Source organism: Elgaria multicarinata, chromosome 6 (assembly GCF_023053635.1).
Source record: "Elgaria multicarinata webbii isolate HBS135686 ecotype San Diego chromosome 6, rElgMul1.1.pri, whole genome shotgun sequence".
Taxonomy (NCBI): domain Eukaryota; kingdom Metazoa; phylum Chordata; class Lepidosauria; order Squamata; family Anguidae; genus Elgaria; species Elgaria multicarinata.
Genome location: NC_086176.1, coordinates 50,841,407 through 50,860,848, shown reverse-complemented (window position 1 = coordinate 50,860,848; position 19,442 = coordinate 50,841,407). Strand labels below are relative to the sequence as shown.

At 39.2% G+C, this 19,442-nt stretch overlaps 2 protein-coding genes across 4 annotated transcripts in view; both read left to right on the top strand.

Annotated features, from left to right (window-relative positions):
• The first annotated feature begins 769 nt into the window (after window positions 1–769).
• Window positions 770–11,399, top strand: QNG1 (Q-nucleotide N-glycosylase 1). Its single transcript, XM_063128572.1, has 5 exons — window positions 770–871; window positions 3,628–3,980; window positions 4,776–5,035; window positions 9,077–9,272; window positions 10,875–11,399. The coding sequence occupies exons 2-5, from the start codon at window positions 3,644–3,646 to the stop codon at window positions 11,105–11,107; spliced, it is 1,026 nt and encodes a 341-aa protein (XP_062984642.1). The 5' UTR covers window positions 770–871; window positions 3,628–3,643; the 3' UTR covers window positions 11,108–11,399.
• A 3,343-nt stretch (window positions 11,400–14,742) lies between these two features.
• Window positions 14,743–19,442, top strand: part of KIF27 (kinesin family member 27) — a 28,528-nt gene continuing 23,828 nt past the window's right edge. For all 3 annotated transcript variants that reach the window (XM_063129383.1, XM_063129382.1, XM_063129381.1), the window contains exons 1-2: window positions 14,743–15,146; window positions 18,046–18,246. In XM_063129383.1, the coding sequence (XP_062985453.1) occupies window positions 14,837–15,146; window positions 18,046–18,246 (511 nt within the window). In that variant the 5' untranslated portion in view covers window positions 14,743–14,836. The remainder of the gene's footprint in view (window positions 15,147–18,045; window positions 18,247–19,442) is intronic.

Here is a 19,442-nt window from a genome sequence, read left to right as displayed (position 1 = left end):
TAAAGTGTAAATGTAAATTGTATTAGGAAACTGCAAATGACATTAAAAATATTTGATTTTGCACATAGTAAATACCACTCACCCTAAGATGCACAATAACATCCCCCTCTACCAGGAATTTTATCACTTGCTTGACTTTATTGAGCGTTCAAAGGAGAGAAATCTCGAGAACTGATACAAGCGCTTTACAAGTGAACAATGAAATACTAGCGAAGCAAGTGAGACAAGTTACTATGAGCTCGAATTCGTTTCCTTGCCGCCAGCCAGTGGAAGTGGGTTCCTGTAACATACGAAGTTTTGTAAAAGCGTTTGGCACTGCTGAACTTAGCAGTGACGGTCTACGTTGAATGGCACAAGTTAAGAATTTTGCTTTTCCTTGGACAGTAAATTGGAGGAGAGACCTTTTTGAAGGATTTCTCTCGTAGGAACGTTTTGTTTTTTACTGTTAAGTATCGACCTAGGTTGGAATTGTTCGAAAAAACAGAGAGAATCAAGTAACGATTGCAGTGGTAATACCCTTGATTTCCAAATGCAAGGGGAGAAAACTCCGGACAGGGATTAAACATTACAAAGTAAACGTACTTGGTCGCGATGTATTTCACTTTATTTTCACATCTAGAGATCCTAAGAAGCTTGCCGTGATAAAGAACTGTTGAGATACACCCAAATTGACGGCCCTGCATCTGGGGCCTATAGCGAGTTACGTTCGTTCTCTGAGTCACGCACGTATGCAAATACAGATATTTCTGATTGGAGAGTGACGGGATGATTGGACGAAGGTGGGAAAGGAAGACACCCGTTTTGCTTTCGTGTTGTCGCTTTTCCCGTAACGAGGCCTTGTTGAGAGATCGCACGAATACAGTAACTGGAGGTAAGCGGGATTTGGCTACTAGGAGAAGAAGCGCCATGCTCTTTTGTTAAAGGAGAGAAGCCGTGCTGAGTGTATGCCGGAAATCTCTACGTATATGCATAATTTCCGTAGGCCTAATAGCTCTGGGCCTACTTGGTTGCTCACGTGGATAGAAAAAGGAAAGAAGGGATCGGTTTTCTGATCTGTCCCTGCCTCTCGTGGAAACTGGCAGGAGCCAAGAGTCAGAGATCATTCTGATTGTGAATCGGAGGGGGAAGAAAACAGCCTGCAGAGGAATCAGTGTAGTTTCACACATTCTGGATTAGCATAATGTAGTGTCGTCTAAATGGCGTGGGTTTTGACCGCGTCGAGATTGGCAGGCTAGATAGGATTGGCAGACGAAAATGCCCACCGCTGGTGTTCTGCTCTTGGCTGCTGTGTGCTCTAGACTAAAAGGCCTTGGATTTCAATGGTTCCAAAAATCTGATAAAATTAGAGGTATATTGTGGAGAAGGACACCTAGCAAAAGTGGTCTCTTCAACTAGCTATGTGATCTGCATGATTCCCTGCTTTATCGAATGACCCTTCATCCTAAAGCAGTCAATGGAGGTGTGGGTTGGGAGCTAGAGCTCCTTTCTCATCTCCAACCAAAGCATATATTAAATGAGCTGAGAAAGGGGTAACTTAAGGGTGGGCAACATGTGGCCCTGCAGATAGTTTGGCCAACTATTCCCATGATCCCATTGGATACCTGGCTAGGGATGATGGGAGTTGTAAACTAAAACATCTGGAGGGACACAAATTGCCCACACCACACCCCTATTAAGATAATCATCTTTTTTCTGTACTTTTTGCATTTCAGTTCCTTCTGAAAACACAGTTTATATCTCTCCCCACTTTCCCCAGCATAGAGCTTCGGCTATGGGGCGGTATATAAATTAAATAAATAAATAAATAAATAAGTGATTAAGACATAGATCTGGTGAAGAAGATGGTCAATAAAAGCTTATGCCAGAATAAATTCATTAGTCTTTAAGGTGCCATTAGTGTCTTTGTTGTTTATGTCTTATAAACAACTGTCGCTCCCAGTTTGTGGAATGGCTTGCCGGGAGAGATTTGTCAACTTAACAGTCTTCCAGAATTTAAGAAAGCCATAAGGACTGATCTCTTCTGGCAATAATGTATTTGTTTAAAATGTTTTAATTAGTTATATGTATTTTATGGTGTTTGCATTTGTGTTGTACTCCGCCTTATATTTATTTATTATTATTATTATTATTATTATTATTATTATTATTATATTTGAGTGTCTTAATTTGCATTTGTATTGAGCTCTGCCATGTCAAAAGACAAATGGTTCAAGCCTCCCTAGACACAATAAGACATCATAAGCTGTTTGACAGGCAGTGTTCACTCTCAGCTGCAGCAAACCAATGGAAAAGCGGGTGACCTCTGAAGAAGAAAGGTAGGAATATTCACCATCAGTACAATCAGGAGGAGATGACCCCTCTCAAAGCAACTGGATGCATCTCTATAAGGGACCCTGGCCTTTTGTTGATTGTCAGTGCTAATGGCAAACATTGGTTTTTCTCTTAAAGATTTTTTTTATGCTCTGGGCTTTTTAAAAAAACATGTCTCTTCCTTTTATTGTTGTGCCATGAGCTCAAAACCCAATACTATTGCAGACTGAACCCTCTCTCTATGTGTTGTGCCTTTGGGGGAGAGGCTTGGACAGTTATTTGCTTGACTTGGGAAAAGCAAGCTGCTATGGCAAAGTTGTGAGAATCTCTGTTCCAATCATAAAGTTTCTCTTCTCACCCATTTGTTGGATAAATGAGGGCTGATTCACACTCAATGATTTATCACTTAAAATCTCAACATACAGTGTCTCTGTTGAAAAGTATTGTCTCCGAGATGATACAAAAGTGCTGATTGGAATGTTTGATCTGTACAGCTGTTTAATTATCAATAAATACATCAAATCACACGGTACTGCAAACATGGAATGATACATCTCTGTATTGCTTTTGTCCACTGCACTTACTTTCCACATCCACACCATCTCACCCTTCTTCTCCATTTATGGCAGGAATGAAGAACCTTTGGCGCTCCAGGGTTCTTCAAGTGGCCACATCCCCTTTTCCCCAATCACGTAGCATTTGGTGGTTTCCAGCTGTTACGCAGTTTTACTTCCCCACTTTAAAAGGTTGAAATGCCTCTCCTAAGGCTTAGTTACTAGCAGTAAGAGCTTTAAGCTGAAATATGCTGGTATTTTTGTCCCCACCTATTGACCCCACTGGAATGCAATCCCTGAGAGCTTCTCCAAAATTGAATTTGGCCCTCGGGCTCAAAGAGGTTCCCCATCGCTACTTTATGGCCATCTTCTGACTCTATGACTTGTAGTACATCAAAATAGTGGTGCTCTATGTAGAGATGCCAGGGCTAAGAACAAAAAGTCCACTTCTAGAATCCACTGTGTGGAAAACTGGTCGATGAACATTGTTGATAAAAAGGGCTGGGCGCCTTTGACCTATTTGTGCCACAATTCACTGCACACTTACTCATGAGTAAGTACAGTCAAACTTAGAGGAGCTTACTTCTGAGTAAACATGCATAGTATGGGGCTGTAAGGTTTGGAATGACCAAGAAGGATAACCTGATTGTCAACAGTGTAAATGATTATATATTTTCCCCTGTTAATGTTGTCATTTCTGTTATGCTTTGGAAAGCATTATATTTATAGGACACCAGAGTAACAGCCAATTATCTTTATTTAGAAACCCAAGGAAGAATATGGAAGCATTCTTGAACCCTAAAGAATCTGCCAAGTTTATAGCAGAAAACAGCAAAGATGTGTACATTGAAGATGATGGTGTACGAAAAGTTGCAGAGATGTTGTTTAACAAAGTCTTAGAGAAGGAGTTCAGTGTTGCTGGCTGGAAGTCGTCTCATGAGCTGAACCCCCAAGCAGTGTCTGAAGATGCAGTGAACTGGGTGTTCCTTGTCGATGCCCTCAATTTTTCATTTTGGTCTGAACGTGAAGATCATAAATGTCTGGTGAAGTATAAAGGCAAAACCTACAGTGGCTACTGGTCTCTTTGTGCTGCAGTCAACAGAGCACTTGATGAGGGTTAGTTCCTAAGTTTCCAAGTTTAATAAGACCCTGTGGGCCAATTACCTTGATTGGGGCGGGGGGGGGGGGCGCCAAAGCTCCATTTGAGGCAACATTTTGCTGTCTTTACATTGCTCAATCATCTTCAGATTTAGGTTCGGATCTTGTATTTGTTTGTGCAGGTAAGAACGTATGAGCTGTAATATTATTTTTGAACAAGTATGGCCTTTTGTACATGCTGAACCATAGGGTCAAACTAAGTGTTACAGCTCCCTCATTTTAAAGCAAAAGAGATGAAACTTGGCGCCATGAGAGCTCTTAAGTAGGGCTTTAGGCATGCCAAGTTTGAATCAGATCGGTTCATGCTTTGATTTTAAGGATTTTTTAAAATGGAAAACATACTGTGGGGTGGGGATTCAGCATCCTTTCTATTAGGTGTGTAAAATGCAGTTTCCAATTCACTATTGGGAACTACATATGCCACCAGCATTCTTTTGCACATGGGATCCACTCGTGAATCACCTTCAGCATGGTCTGTGGATAGGAAAATGTTCTGTTTTATATTGTATTTGTTTATTGTCATTTTTTTAGCTATTCTGAGAGGTTTAGACTGAACATAGAAATAATAAACAAAAATTAAAATAAGATCAGTTGTTTTTAATAAAGAAGCAGACTAACAATACAATCAATTGTTTAGTTGCTTTAATAATTGGTGAAGGCAAGCTCTGAAGATTTACCATGTAGCTGGAGTCTAAGTAAATAGTGTATTGCATGGTTATTACTGTTATTTGTAATTGTTTTTACTTTCTGAAGGAATACCCATTACCAGTGCTTCACATTATGCCACTATGACACTGGAGCAAGTGAAGCATGCATTTCGCTCAGACACAGATGTTCCCATGCCTTTAATCGAAGAGAGACATCGTGTGCTGAATGAGACTGGGACAGTTCTCCTGGAGAAATTTGGAGGCTCTTTCCTCACATGTGTTAAGAAAAGTGGGGAAAGTGCCCAGAAATTACTACAGATAATAGTGGAAAATTTCCCATCCTTTAGAGATGAGGCTACATTTCAGGTAAGTCTCTTCTGTTTGGCAATATGAAGTGTTGTCAACCAGAATACACCATTAAATACTGTGAAAATTATGCATAATGATTCTTAGCTGTGGTGGCAGCAGTCACCCATTTGGGAAGGAATATTCCTCATCTGGCCTGATAGTGTAGATTTTTTTTATACCTTCTAGATATTTATAACTTCTAACTGCAAACTCTCACACCCACACCTGGTTAGTTTAGACATCACACCAAACCATGGCATACTCTTAACACAGTTCCGAATCAAAACCATGATTTGAGCTGCCAAACAGTCAGAGAAGCCATAATTTAGAGCTGCTTGTCTGTTCGTGTTTCCTGTATGCTGCTTATTGTTTCCTGTATCCAGTTCCCTATCACAGTGTAGTAGCCTCAGGCACAATAACTGTGGTTTGTCAAATCATAGTGTGGTGGTGGTGGTGGTGGTGGGAAGTTATACTCATTGCAAATCATGCTTTCTGATGCTGGTTTGCTAGCTGACTGCAAACCATGATTTGTTGATTTACATATGCTACCAAACCATAATTACAGTAGAGTCTTATGCACATCTATTCAGAAGTAAATTCTGCTGAGTTCAATGGGACTTCCTCCCGGTTAAGTGTGTAGAGAATTGCAGCTTTAAGCTTCTTCAACCAGGGTTTAGTGTGATGGTTGAACTGAGTCAGTATCTATCAGATTTTAAAGACGACTTGGTGTGGTAACCATGTGTTACATAGTTTATATTGGGCAGTATCCAACTGGACACAAGCACTAGTGTAAAGGATGTTGCACTAACAAAAGGGTCCTCTAGCACAAAACCAATAGCATTAGTTGGTACACTGGGTTTTCTGGGGAATCACAGTGTACCAGCTAATGCTATTGGCATTGTGCTAGAGGTCCCTTACACTATTGCAATGTATTTTACATTCACACTCGTGTCCAATTGGGTACTGTTCTCTGTTTACTATGTTAGTGCGTAATGATTTGGACAATCACAGATAATTAGCATATTCTATTTAAATATAGTCATTTGCATTAAATGTCCATTGATACAGACACCTCACTATGACACCATTTGTCACTGTTGCAATTTCTAACAATGGCAAATATATGCAGTTGTGAGTAATTTGTGGAATTTATTACAATGACACAGTTTGAAGTTTGGCTGTGAAATATTTAGGGTTTTTAAATGCAAAATTTCAATTCTGAGTTATGACACATACACACACCATGGGTCATGCCAGAAATGTTCTGCATAGAATATTACAGGGTGTGATATCTACGTACCACATAGATGACCCTAGCTGAATATGCGAAGAATCTCCATGCCAGCACTGCAAATTCCTGGCAACAGAATGAGGTGCTGCTTACGTGATAAGTAGATTTCAAATGTTAAATGCTTTCACGTGGGATATAGTCTCAGTAAGGCATTTTTCAGATGCCTCCATTTGAGAGGTGTACAGTTTCAATTAGAATGATAGTTTCCCACATCATTTCTAAGGAGCAGTTATTTAGCTGTAGAACGTCAAGTTTATTTATAACATTCTAAGAATTTTCCTCTTCATCATATTATATTATTAAGTTGGATTCAAAGGTTTCCTTCCTCTGGTGGAAGAAGACTTTCCTTTTGAGCAAGGGAACCTTTGGATACAACTTATTGGTCATGCTGATAGGGGATGATAGGAGTTGTAGTTCAGCACATCTAGAGGGCATCAGATTGGGGAAGGCTGGTTTAGATATAATACTGAATAGCTGTATTATTTTGAAGTCCATCTCAAGTTTTTCTTTTATATTTCTCAAAATATTTATTTTTACTATTTGCAAAATGGAAAATATGGTTCATGTTTCCAGGACTCAAAATGCATTTGTGTAGTATCTTTTACAAGAAGATATTGAATGCTTTCAAAATACAAGTCTCATTAAAAAGAAAATAAATTGACAACTGTAGAATAAAAAGAAAGCCATGCACATTTATACAGTTGTACTGTCATTTGACTATTGTTCCACACCAAGTTACATCCAGAAGGCAGATCAAATTTTCACTACAGTTATTACAAAATGGACGGCACTATCCATTCACATTGTCAGCATAGTTTCCCTAGCAACAGATTGAGCTCTTGCAAGGCAGTGCTGTGCAATATCAGGAAGAAATGTGAGATGCAAGTGGTGAAAATGAATTAAGACTTTACCAATTTAATCAAAATACATATTCAAAATACAGCTTTATTCATAATTTTTACTTTATATCCTGATCCTAAACATATTATGTAGAAGTAAGCCCTGATGATTTCAGTGTGACTTCCACATAACTGTTTTGAAATGCAGCCTTAGCATTATCTGCTCATTTTACAAAGTACAATATGAGAGCTTAAGATACAATTCTATATCCACTTCCCTGAGAGTAAGCCCCATTGAACCCAGTGGGATTTATTTTTGAGTAGACATGTAAAGGATTGTGTGGTTGGCCATTCTTTACATCTACAGAGCACAAAGGATAGAAGCTGAACACTATATTGTTCTTCTGAATGCTAACTATATAGGAAATAGTATGAACTAAAGTATTACATCTAATTGGCACGTTTTGGTTGTGTATAATTAACATAGGGTTGGATCCAGGGTCTTTACTTCTGTCCATTTTTTCCTGTTTTCCTGGGCCTTCACATCTTTACTTACGACCAATAATTATGACAGTTTGTGGGGTTAAAGCTTTGTGCTGGACAATCTTTTTCTCTCCTTTCCAGGGTTGTTTCTTACTACTTCATTCTGCTTTGGCTCTGCTTAACTCTCACAAGAACAATGTAGCGAACTGAACTGAAATGCTCATTGCTAATAGGTAGAAGTAAGGTCTGGTAATTACTCGACAGACTAGAGCAGTTCATTTTCATCAAGTGAAAATGAAGTACCTCTGTTTGGTAGGTAGTGGTAAATACTCATATTTCAGAAATAATCAAATTGCTTCACTTTACATAGAAAAGACTTCTTTAAACACAATTTGGTAGAGGCATTGATTCAGTTTAGAAACTTACTGTATGACTAACATGCTTATATTCAGATTTATTTATTTATTGTATTTTTTACCCCATTCTTGAGCTAAAAGGGCTCAAAATCCATAAAAAGTGAGGGCCCATGCTCCCAGTTATTCTTCAAGAGAAACATAGTATTTACACTTTTTTAAACAAAAACATTAAACATCTGATTAAAAATGTTTTTAATCCACTCTCATAACTAGTTTCCTGTCCATTGTTTGCATATTTTCTATATTTAAAAGTGAAATATTTTTTTTAAATAAAATAACATTTTCAAAAACGTATTTAAAAATAAAAGGTATGAATGTTTTGCAATGGTTTCCTATTACAGTGCTGATAATGGATTTTTTAAATATGTTTGTTGGCATTTTTTGCAAAATGCCAACAAACAAAAAAGGATGTATTACAAAAAAGGATGAGAAGGAAAAACACATAACCATAAAATCAAAAGCTATATAGGTCTGGGAATAATTTAACAATCATAATGTTTTGATATGGTAGTTGAGCACTGTAGTTTTGAGGGCTATGAAAGAACCAGTTTAGAACAGAATGTCTGCAGAACTGAAGAGATAAATTGTTGGTCTATTTTCACATTCATTTTTTCAGAATTATAAAAAACCAGTTCAGTATATAATAATGTTTGTAGATTGAAACTACAATCCCTTATATATAGCAGAAACGCAAACTTTAGTGTAAAATTAACCACATACACAACTCTTTATCAGAAATGCAGCTTTAAAAAGCAGTTGGGCCTTAGCTAGACCTAAGGTTTATCCCTGGATTGTCCCGGGGTCATCCCTGTTCATGTAGGGATGATCCTGGGATAAACCTTAGGTCTAGCGAAGGCCTTGGTTCATTCTGTGTAAAATGTGTATGCAGGTAATCTACACCGGTAGCCAGAGCTTTGGGGGGGCATTGTAACAGCTGTTCCCAGACCTGGAGACAAGTATCCACATCTCCATATTAAAGCTTGTTGAAATAAATCTTAAAGCATTATAACTGTTTTCCTTCGTCTATCAGGGTAGAAAAGTGGTTTTTTACAAACGGGCTCAAATCCTTGTAGCTGACACCTGGAGTGTATTGGAAGGAAAGGGAGATGGCTGCTTCAGTGACATTTCCAGTGTGACTATATTTGCTGACTATCGGATACCACAGGTGCTTGTTCACTTAGGAGCAATGAAATATTCTGACGAACTCATGAAAAAGCTCAAGGAAGGTATGAAACTATTCGGGATAATTAAGAATTCCTACATCATGTGAGAATTGTGTGTGTGTGTGTGTGTGTTTGTTTTATAACCATTCCTTCTGAGTACATAAACGAAAAAATCTAATCTTTGCGGTATCAGTGATAACAATATTACAGTTTTAAGTCCTATAACAGTCAAGTTTTCCAGCTTATGTAAGTTAAGGCCCCAGTCTTATACATTTACCTGGGAATAAGCCTCATTGCATTCGAAGTAGACATGCTTGTGATTGCGCTCTAAGTTGCTAAACTGGATATGTAAATTAAAAAGCCTACATCCTCCCTGTTACTGTATTGAAGAAAAATTAAAAAGGGATGAGACTGTTCTGATAACTCTTTGCTAAATCTTGTATAGCCCCAGGATTTCATTCATAGAGTGTACTTTCTTGAGCAGTAGGTAAGGAAGGGAAAATTCTTATTCTTAACAATTATTTCTAGGACAACATGAGCATGAGGGATTTGCATTGTACAAAGAGTGGATGCATCTATTTGTAGTTTTGCTTCTGGTTGCTCAAACCGTGTGCTCTTTCAGTTTCCTCAGTCACAGCTTTGTGTCTCCTTTTTTCATCAGCAACAACATAATGGAGAGAAAGAAAGTGCTTCAATTAACAGATCCATTTAAACAGTTCCTCATTCCCAGTTTTAGGGAGGGAAGTGTGTATCCTCTTTCCCCCCATTTCCTCGCTAATAGTTAAAAAGGAAAAAAAAAGGGGGGGGGAGAGATACCTGTACTGAAACAGGAATATTGAGTGATTACTGATGAAACCTATAAGCACTGACAGTTCTTGGGACCCTGGGCCAAAAGATCCTTAGAGCCCTCACTCCCATACTCATTGATGTTAAATACTGTTACACATATTCATAATACTTTATTTTGCAGCTCTGTGATCTATAAGGAGAGGATTAGCTGAGGCTCTTTGGCCTAGGCCTTGTAAACCTCCTTATCCACCAAATATATCACTTCGGTACCTACCCTTGTCAGTTCACTTTGTTAGTTTATTTATTACATTAATAAATAACAATTTAACAGTATAGGCATTGTTTTTGTAAATTAACCCATTGAAAATATATAATTTAATCATCCTGATTAAAATTGAAAACAATAGGCACGCATTGATGCAGTTTGCACTATCAAAATAGCTCGCCATGGTTTAAGTCATGGTGGGCTGCAGTTCATACCAGGTAAGACTTGAATATTCAACACTTGGCTGCAGCTTGTCATGTTGTGCAAACCCGAGCAGTGCAGGTTGGGTGAGGGTTAAACAACCCTCACATAATCCATGGTCTGTTATTGGGTTATGTGAGGATTGTTTAACCCTCATATAACCCCTGCTGCCCGGGTTTGCCTGACGTGACACGGCAGCTTAGCTGAATATTCAAAATGACTGCTTATAAGTGCCACAGCCTACTGTGGCTTAAATAAGCTGCAGTGGGCTGTTTGATTGTGCGAACTGGCCCCATAGACTAAAAGACTGCGAACTACAGCAGGAAGTTGTAGCATCTTGGAAGTCCTACCTCTTTTGTTCAGCTTTACAAATTCATTTTAATCTCACTGATGCCTTCTGTATCCTGCAGGGTACATGTTCCAGTCTGGTGACCAACAGGAAGTAGAGATCCGAGGCTGCTCTATTTGGTGTTGTGACCTTATTTGCAATTACTTGTTGGATCTTTATAAAAAGAAAGGTGAGAACATGAGTGAAAAAATCAATGCAGTTCTCCTTGATTATTATCTTTGGGATTATGCTCGGGATCATCGGGAAGACATGAAAGGAATTCCTTTTCATCGTGTACGTTGCATATACTATTAATACCATCTTTATAGAATGATACTCAAGTATACTATAAAAAAGAGACACTAAATTTACAGACAAGTTGAAAGCACTGCGTGTTCTCCTTGCTCTCCACCTTCTGATTCTGGTAGCTATTATAGTATATGTCTACCTTACTTTAAAAAACAAACAAACAAAATGTTCTGCAATGTTTATAATTCTACATTTGCAGCTTTGCAGCTCTGATTACTTTGTTTCAACCCCACACCACCCCAGTTCTGTAACTAGTATAAAATTGCTATTTGTGTTCCAGCAAGATTTTTTTGTACTCAATAAAGAAATTGTGTAAAATTATATTATTAAAAAAAATCTGGATTACATATATTTATAAGTTATTTTTTTCCATTTGGCTAAGTAAATGCTTAGAATACTTTATCATCTCTCTCTCTGTGTGTGTGTACATATGCATGTATACATCTTTTCATAACTGCTGAAGCTGTCTATTGCCTACCAAGGCTTATTACCTACCAAAATGGATTCCAGGGTGATTCCAAGGTTATTTATTTATTTATTTATTTATTACCAGCCTCTCTGCAAACTTCAAATAAATGAGGGACCCAGGAGATAAAAAAGCAGTCAACAACACTTAAAAGTACTCTAAAATCCTGAGCAGAGGAAGGATTTTGCCTGATGCCTGACAAAAAGTTGCTAGCTATTCCTTTTATGTGCAAAATTGGGGGTTGTGCAATGCATGCATATCATGTGCTCTTCCCACTGTTCTATGCTCCCTCCCCTCATGCAAATATACTCACCCCAAAATTAAGAAACAACATTCTTGTGTCACTGACATTAAGGGTGTTCATAGGAAACACACCTACATACACCCTACCACCCAAGTGCTGCGCTTTCACCCACTAGCCATTTTTTTGTTGAAGCAGCTCTATGAGCATATAATAGAGCAGGTCCACAAGGCTTAGGATCTGGGGAAGAGCCTGAGACAAACAATATCCCCTATTGCATGGAGGCAATGTGTAGGCAGCCTTCAGATACTGTCCAAACATACTGGTGGGGGCTTGACTGGTGCTCATAAGGGGCACAGGTAGTGCATACAGCTCTTCAATGAGTATTCATGTCAACATCTTTTTTGTAAATGTTTTGTTGAGCACACACAACTCTTCATGGGTATGGAGTTTTTGTTTGGCTTGGTTGGTTCACTCTCTTCACATGACTTGGGCAATCCCTTATCACCTCAGAGGCTGGGCCTATCCTCTCCAGGGGCGGTTCACACGTTCACCTCTGCCGCTAGATAGTTCACAATCTAGCGGCAGAGACTTCAAGTGATGCACGTCCGCGTGTAAACAAGAAGCCCCTTCAGAGCGACGGGAAGTTTCTCTTCCTCCCTCCCAGTTTGGCATCCCGCCCTCTCCGCCTTGGGGAGCGAACCCAGCTTGGCGGGAAGCGCGGCGCCAGTTCGCTGGGCGCCCGCAGGGTGCGCTGTGCTCGGCGGGCCGACCGCGGAAAGCGAAGACGCTGCCGCCCTTCGTGGGGAAGGCGCCGACTCGCTGTCCGCGGCAGGGGAGGCTTCGTAGTTGCCTGGTGAACGAGTGTAAACAAAAGGGGGGAAGCGAGTGGCGTGGAGGGAGCTGGCGTTGCTGCCTGGGTGGTGGCCCGGTTAGGCCATGGTCGGTGAGCGGTAGCAGCCGCAGCAACAGCCCCGGCAAGGTGGGTGCTTCCTTGCAACTCGTTCTCGCCGCGAGTGGGCCGTTGAGCTCCTCACCCAAGTGCTAACGTGAATAGCGCAGGTTACGCGGAGGCACCTGAGAGGGACGGAGAGAGGGAGGGAAGGAGGGAGCGAGCCTTGCCTTGTGGGAGCAAGGAAAACGACAGCAAAAGACTCGCCCACCTAATATAAAAGCTCCCGCTTCGTCTCATGCCACCATCACCACTAAGTCCGCACGTCATCACCTGAACTTAAGGGCCAAACCAGACATTACTTCAACTATGGCCGAGTTCGGACGACACGCCAATCAGCGGGTGTGTGTGTGTGGGGGGGGGTTAATAGGAGAGACATTGAAATCAACCGTTGCTTAGCGTGTCGTCCGAACAGCCTATGTGGCGATCAGCTTTGAGGGTTGTTTTCATTTTTACTCTAGAGTAAGTGCAAGGCCCCATCCGGATCTTAAAAGTCTTCCTAACCCCCCCCACCCCCAATGTTGAGGCCAGATCTGGGCCCCTGTAACTATTGTAGAGTAAAAATGAAAACTGTCTTGCTTGCCAGGTACACGTTTAAAGTAATGTCTGTTTTGGCTTTAATTTTGGGTGAAATAATCACCCAAAATTAGTTATAACCACAGGTGAAGTGAGGAGAACTTTTTCAATGCATGCCTAGAGGGGAAGTGGGCGTTCGAACCTGCATTTACACTTGATCTTAGCCAAAAAGCCAAGAAGCGTGTTGAGAGTGTGGAGCCAAGGCAAGATCTACTCTACTGCTTTATAATGGTATTGAAGTGCATTGACAACTGTTGGGGCTCATGACACATTCCATATACTGTTTTCAAACTGCTTTCTTAGTGTTATATCCTGCTTGGTGTAAATCTGGCCCAGGTGTGCAATAATATTGTTAATTAGCATGCCCTAATGAACTCAGGGACTTCTAAGTATGCATAGTTTCAGGCTGTAAAGATATGTGGATTCATCTGTTCTAGGTAGTAAAAACAAAGCATACCTAGCCTACAGTATTTTATTCTTTTCTTGAGTCTCTTGCATGCTTCAGTCTGCACCATGATTTTATTTACTTATATATCCCACCTTTCATCCCAGAAGCTTAAGGTGGTACACACATCCTAGCACCCAGTGATCTTCAGAAAGATTTGAATGAGGTTTCTAGTATTGTTACCTTTCTTCTCCCCACCACCCTTCCCCAATTCCTGTGTCACTTATAGATGTGTGACAGGCAGGAGGTGCTTTCTTGCCAGAATTGAGAAATTGTGGGAAATGTTCACATGTCAAATTTCTGTTTGCCATGTCCCTGTAAAAGATACAGGAGGACTGCTTGAAAAAAAGTGGCAGCCCTAACCCCATTCTGATGTCATGAATTAGACAAGGGTGCTATTCAGAAGCAACTTGGGGCATGGTGGTTAGGCTAAACATGGTACATGGTCGCTACCATTAACCACACCGCATGCTCCCACCATACGTGCATGGAACCATGGCCTACAGCGTTGTTACCCTAACCACTGCGTAACCACCCTCCGCCCTTTTTGAGTGCATGTAGCTTCTCCTTGCACTGTTGTGGGGTGTGGCAGTAGCTGCTCTTCTGCAACTGCTTGGAGAACCATGGGAAGAGCTTTTTGTGCTTAACAGTGCTGAGGTTGCCCTCTCCCCATTTCCATGGCAGCTTTGCTCTTTCGCCCAGGGAAGTTGGGGGTTCTGCCTTTGTGGTGGCGTGGAGGTATTCTCTATACTTAGGCTCGGCCATAGCAGCTGTGGGGGCTGGCACGGGGACATGGTTTCTCCGAGGGATGCTGCTGTTTTCCCAGCGGCTGAGCAGGCAGGGTTATTTTCATTTACAGTAACTTTTCAAAGCAATCATTCATTGTCCAATGTTCTCTAGTTAAGTGACAAGTAGTCTCTAAGACGTTGCTTTTTGCTTCCTACAGAATATACCTTACCCTTTTAAGGGTTGAAAACTAAGACTGCTATGAAGATAGAAATGCAAGGAAATCTCTTAAAAGTGAAGTTGTATGTATTAAGCAGGCATTGAATCCCATGCAAGCTGCAATGGAAGAGATTCCAGTTAAAGTAGCAGTGAGAATAAGACCTCTACTTGCAAAAGAAGTACTTCACAACCATCAAGTGTGTGTGAGATTAATTCCAAATACTCAGCAAATTATCATTGGAAAGGACCGTGTTTTTACTTTTGATTTTGTTTTTGGCAAACATTCAACCCAAGATGAAGTGTATACAACCTGTATTAAGCCATTGGTGGCATCTTTGATAGAAGGATATAATGCAACAGTTTTTGCCTATGGACAGACAGGCTCTGGAAAGACTTACACTATCGGAGGAGGTCATGTGGGTATGTTCTAAAAAGCTTATATTTTACTAGCATTTAGACACAGTTTTCTTGGCAAAATTACATAAGCGACAATATATCTGACTATTGTTAAAGGAAAAATAAAGATAAACACTTCACAAGCTGAATAACTGTTAATAAATTAACTGCAGTTTCTAACATCTGTCACCCTTGAAATAAGATGGAGCCATAACATTTCACACTAAAAACAGGGCTATTTCCATTTTAAATAGTTTCAATAATATTATGCAATGCAAACATTAAAATGGTCTGCCTAACAGTATTTCTGTATTCATTGCCACCACATTGAAGTATTCTTGGTTATGAAATAAGTGAACAAACAAATTATTATCTTTAAGTATGACTTTAAATGTAGCAAATATTACTCTAATTGCAGTTTTCTGCCAAAATATAGGTTAAAGAAGCTATCCAGAACAGAGAGTTATTCTAGATTACTCTTAAAGCAGCTGCAGCCCCCACCCCCACCGAAGTATGACATGCTGCTTTCTTCATAAGACATTTGTTTCGGTTCCTTTTACCCATTAATACAGAGAAATTCTCCCAAGCACTGTCTTCATCTCTCTGGTCATATGGGGTGTAATCCAACATTGTGTAAATAGACTTCCACTTGTGCAACAGGACTTCCCCTTTCTCTCATCTTGCACTCCTTGTGCTCCCTCCCCAAATTTGCTCCAGAGGGACTGGTGGGGGGCTGCAGTTGAGAGAGGGCATGCCCCCATTACTTGTGAACCAGATCAAAAATTGCCATTTTTTATTTATTTATTTATTTAATGAAGCAATGAGAAAACTAATACCATGCCGGATTAAATTCTTATAAGTTAAACCATGTATTTAGCCCACAGTTTCCAGATGAGTTATTTAGTGCCAGTTTGATCCTGAATGCAGGCTTCTTGGTTAGTTTCATATATTTACAAAATAGTACCTAAAATCAGAAATCCTGGCCATTTAAAAACATTTTGTTTTGCAAAAGGTTTTTTTTCCTTACAGTATATGAATCATTTTTTCATCTTTATTCAGTTTTAGTCTTCCTGCTGGATTTGAGTGTGTAGGTCTACTCCATAGTCCTAACAGCAGGATGTTGTATTGCTTTCAATGTATTATACTGAAATAAGACACATCGAGCTTCTTCAGACGAGCGCTTTATCGCACACTCATGACTGGCTGCTCACAGTTCTTCACAGGACATTTTGCCGATGCAGAGATCCTCCGGTGCATCTTCTGCTCCTTCTGCTCCTTTTTCTGTCACAAAATAAGACCCAGAAAATTCATTTTTTTTAGGGGGACTATAATGATACTTGCCACCATTTTCTGCTGTGTGCAGGAGAAGCTGCTCAATAAAAATGCCCATTGAATGGGCTGCATAGTCGTGGCTTGCTTCCTCTTTCATCTCCGTGTGATGATGGTAGGGAAATGTGATTTCCCCCTCATCTGATGATCCTCATGTTATTCAAATATTGATGTCAGTCGTTTCACTATATAGGAAAAGAATGCCTTTATGTTTTCAGTTACTTAGGATTTGGTTGATTATATTATCTAAGTTTCAATAATGTTATAACAAATTTATTTGAAGGTTGAATTTATTCTCTTGGATCACATTCATTGGTTTGATATTAGGTATTCTTATTAAAAATCTTGATTCTAATGAAGAAATGTGCTATGCCTTGCTGCATGAAAACAAAATATTTTGCCTCTTCATATTTTATCAGTCATTAGTATTTTTAAGAGAATCAAGTTGTTTCTTTTTTAAATGTGGCTAAGATTATCCCTGCTACATAGAAACTTTTAATGTTGTATGCAACATGCTAGATTGCTTCAAAATTTAAATTGACTTAAGTAACACTTTTTTATTTTGTTCTAAATATTGTTTCCTCTTTCTGATAGCTTAGTTGTATACCTGAAACTATTATTTCACTATTGTCCTTTGGAAGTTGCAGTAATAATAATATTTTTGTATAGCGATTTATGTGTTCAAAGTACTTTAACTTGATATAGTCCTTACAACAATCCTATAAGGTAAGTCAGTAGACATCTGTTGGAGGACTTCTCTGGACTATTTGTCTTCAGGATTGCAGTCTGATGGCCTGATTGCATAATCTGACATTTTGCTGCTGAAGTAAATAGAACTGCATTTAAAGGTCCTGACATTTAAAAAAGCTAATTAGTACCTTTGGTCAGCAGTAATAGTATCAATGGGTTCCTCCTGTCGAAGAAGAGGGTGACACCATCAACACCAATGGCTGTGCAACATATTCTTCTGTGGACCTTTTTCACATCTGTTGGATAGTGTTTTAGATACAATTGAAGTTTTCACTGGGAAGTTGTACCCAGGTTGTCCCAGTAAGTATGAGATCTTTCTTCTGAAGACATATTTAAGAAAGAGGAGGATTTTTTCATTACCTGGGTGATATCCAACATTGCGCTGGTGGAAGGGAGTTTGTGGACTTCCCTTCTAGCTCAATGTGGGGTTTGAGGAGGAAGGGGATGCCCCCAAAGTTCAGGCGAAGTCATTTCCACCACTCAGCTTCTCACCTCACAGCCCATCTCATTCCAGAGGCTTCCCAACCCTCTGGGGAGACTTTTGGGGGGCTCTGGGGATTGCAGGGGAAGGAGGGGGCAGAGAAGTTGGCTTCTGTGAACTCCTTTCTACCAGTGCAACATTTGATAAGATCCTGTGTCATTATTAATTCTTTTTCCAGTTGCAACCAAATATTTATATCTCCAGTAGTGTGATTGATTTGTGTGACCTCAGCAGAACTGAATGACTCAGGTTCGTAATGTGTCAAGCTAAAAAGCATTCTAGTATTTCAGTATGTACATGATTGACATTCGAGTTTGCAGATTTTAGCTGTATCCTTGGGTCATATTCTTGTTTACATTTTAGCATCAGTGGCAGAGGAAGAGAGAGGTATCATTCCACGTGCAATCCAAGAAATATTTCAGATTATTTTTGAAAACCATAATATTGACTTCACAGTGAAAGTTTCTTACATAGAAGTCTACAAAGAAGAACTCAGAGATCTACTGGAACTGGAGACATCTATGAAAGACCTTCACATTAGAGAAGATGAAAAAGGCAATACAGGTAGAGATGTGAATTTGAACTTAAATTGCATGTTTGCTCTAATTTGTCAATAAGCATTAAAAAGCATGCTTGCATAAATTCATGCTCTCAAAGGCCTACTGTTAAGATAATTCTAAGAGCATACCATTAAACTTGCACAGGAAACATGTTCTTGTTTTAATGAGAATATAACTCCTAGTCTAACTTGGACAATCATATATATTATCTATAGATCTTGGGTTTTCATGTTACACATCACTAAAACCTTGTTCTAGTCCTTTTTGATAATTTATGATATTTTTACTTTATTCTGGTTTAAAAAGATGTTTACAAATAGAAAAGTCTTTAAAATGAAAGTGAGAACTTAGTATTTAAATTAATATCTCTAGCATAATACTGTATTTATAGTTTTGAAGTGTCTATAGCAATCCTATATTTTTAGTTAGAATAATTTTTCTCTTATTAAAAATTTCTTTCTAGTTGCTTTATTTCATAGAGGCATAGTGAATGATCATAAATTTGAAGTGGTCATAGGCTCACTTAAATGTTATTGTAGAACAAAGACTTATCAGCTTTTTTGTCTCCCTTTGATTCCAATATGAATTAATATACAGCTCTGGACAGTAATATATATATATATATATATATATATATATATAAATAAATATATATATATATATAGGAAGTGGTCTTATATGAAGTCAGATGATTGGTCCAGCTAGGTCGTTATTATATGCACTGAGTGGCAGTAGCTTTCTAGGGTACCCCTTACAAATATATATCTCCACTTCATACAAATACCACCTCCTCAAGACATTTAAAGTGATATTGTTTATAATAGCTGCATATTTCATAATGCCATCTTTTATTTGATTAATGTTTTCTTGTTTGAGAAATAGCAACTATCTATCTATATTTTAAATATCTAACTATAAAGTTGAAAGTATGTGTGTGGGATGTATGTCCAGAAATGTTTACCCACTCCCAGATGAGTTAGAAACTTAAAATTTAGTGTGCTGATAGGTCTGGCTGTACAATGTACCAGAAAAAAAATCTAAAAACACGAATTTTGGGGGTTTAAGTATTTTTAAAGAACTTAATAAAAAAACCTAGGCTTATGCCTACAACTCGCAGCATGCCTTGGGTGGGAGGCCAGACTTACCAGCCTTTGGCGCCATTGTGAGTGCACGGGCGGGTGGCCACTGCATGCATTTCAC

Coding starts and splice junctions, on each gene's coding strand:
- QNG1 (XM_063128572.1), top strand. CDS start 3,644: ATGGAAGCATTCTTGAACCCTAAAGAATCTGCCAAGTTTATAGCAGAA. Junction 3,981..4,775: donor CAACAGAGCACTTGATGAGG/GTTAGTTCCTAA, acceptor TACTTTCTGAAG/GAATACCCATTACCAGTGCT. Junction 9,273..10,874: donor CATGAAAAAGCTCAAGGAAG/GTATGAAACTAT, acceptor TGTATCCTGCAG/GGTACATGTTCCAGTCTGGT.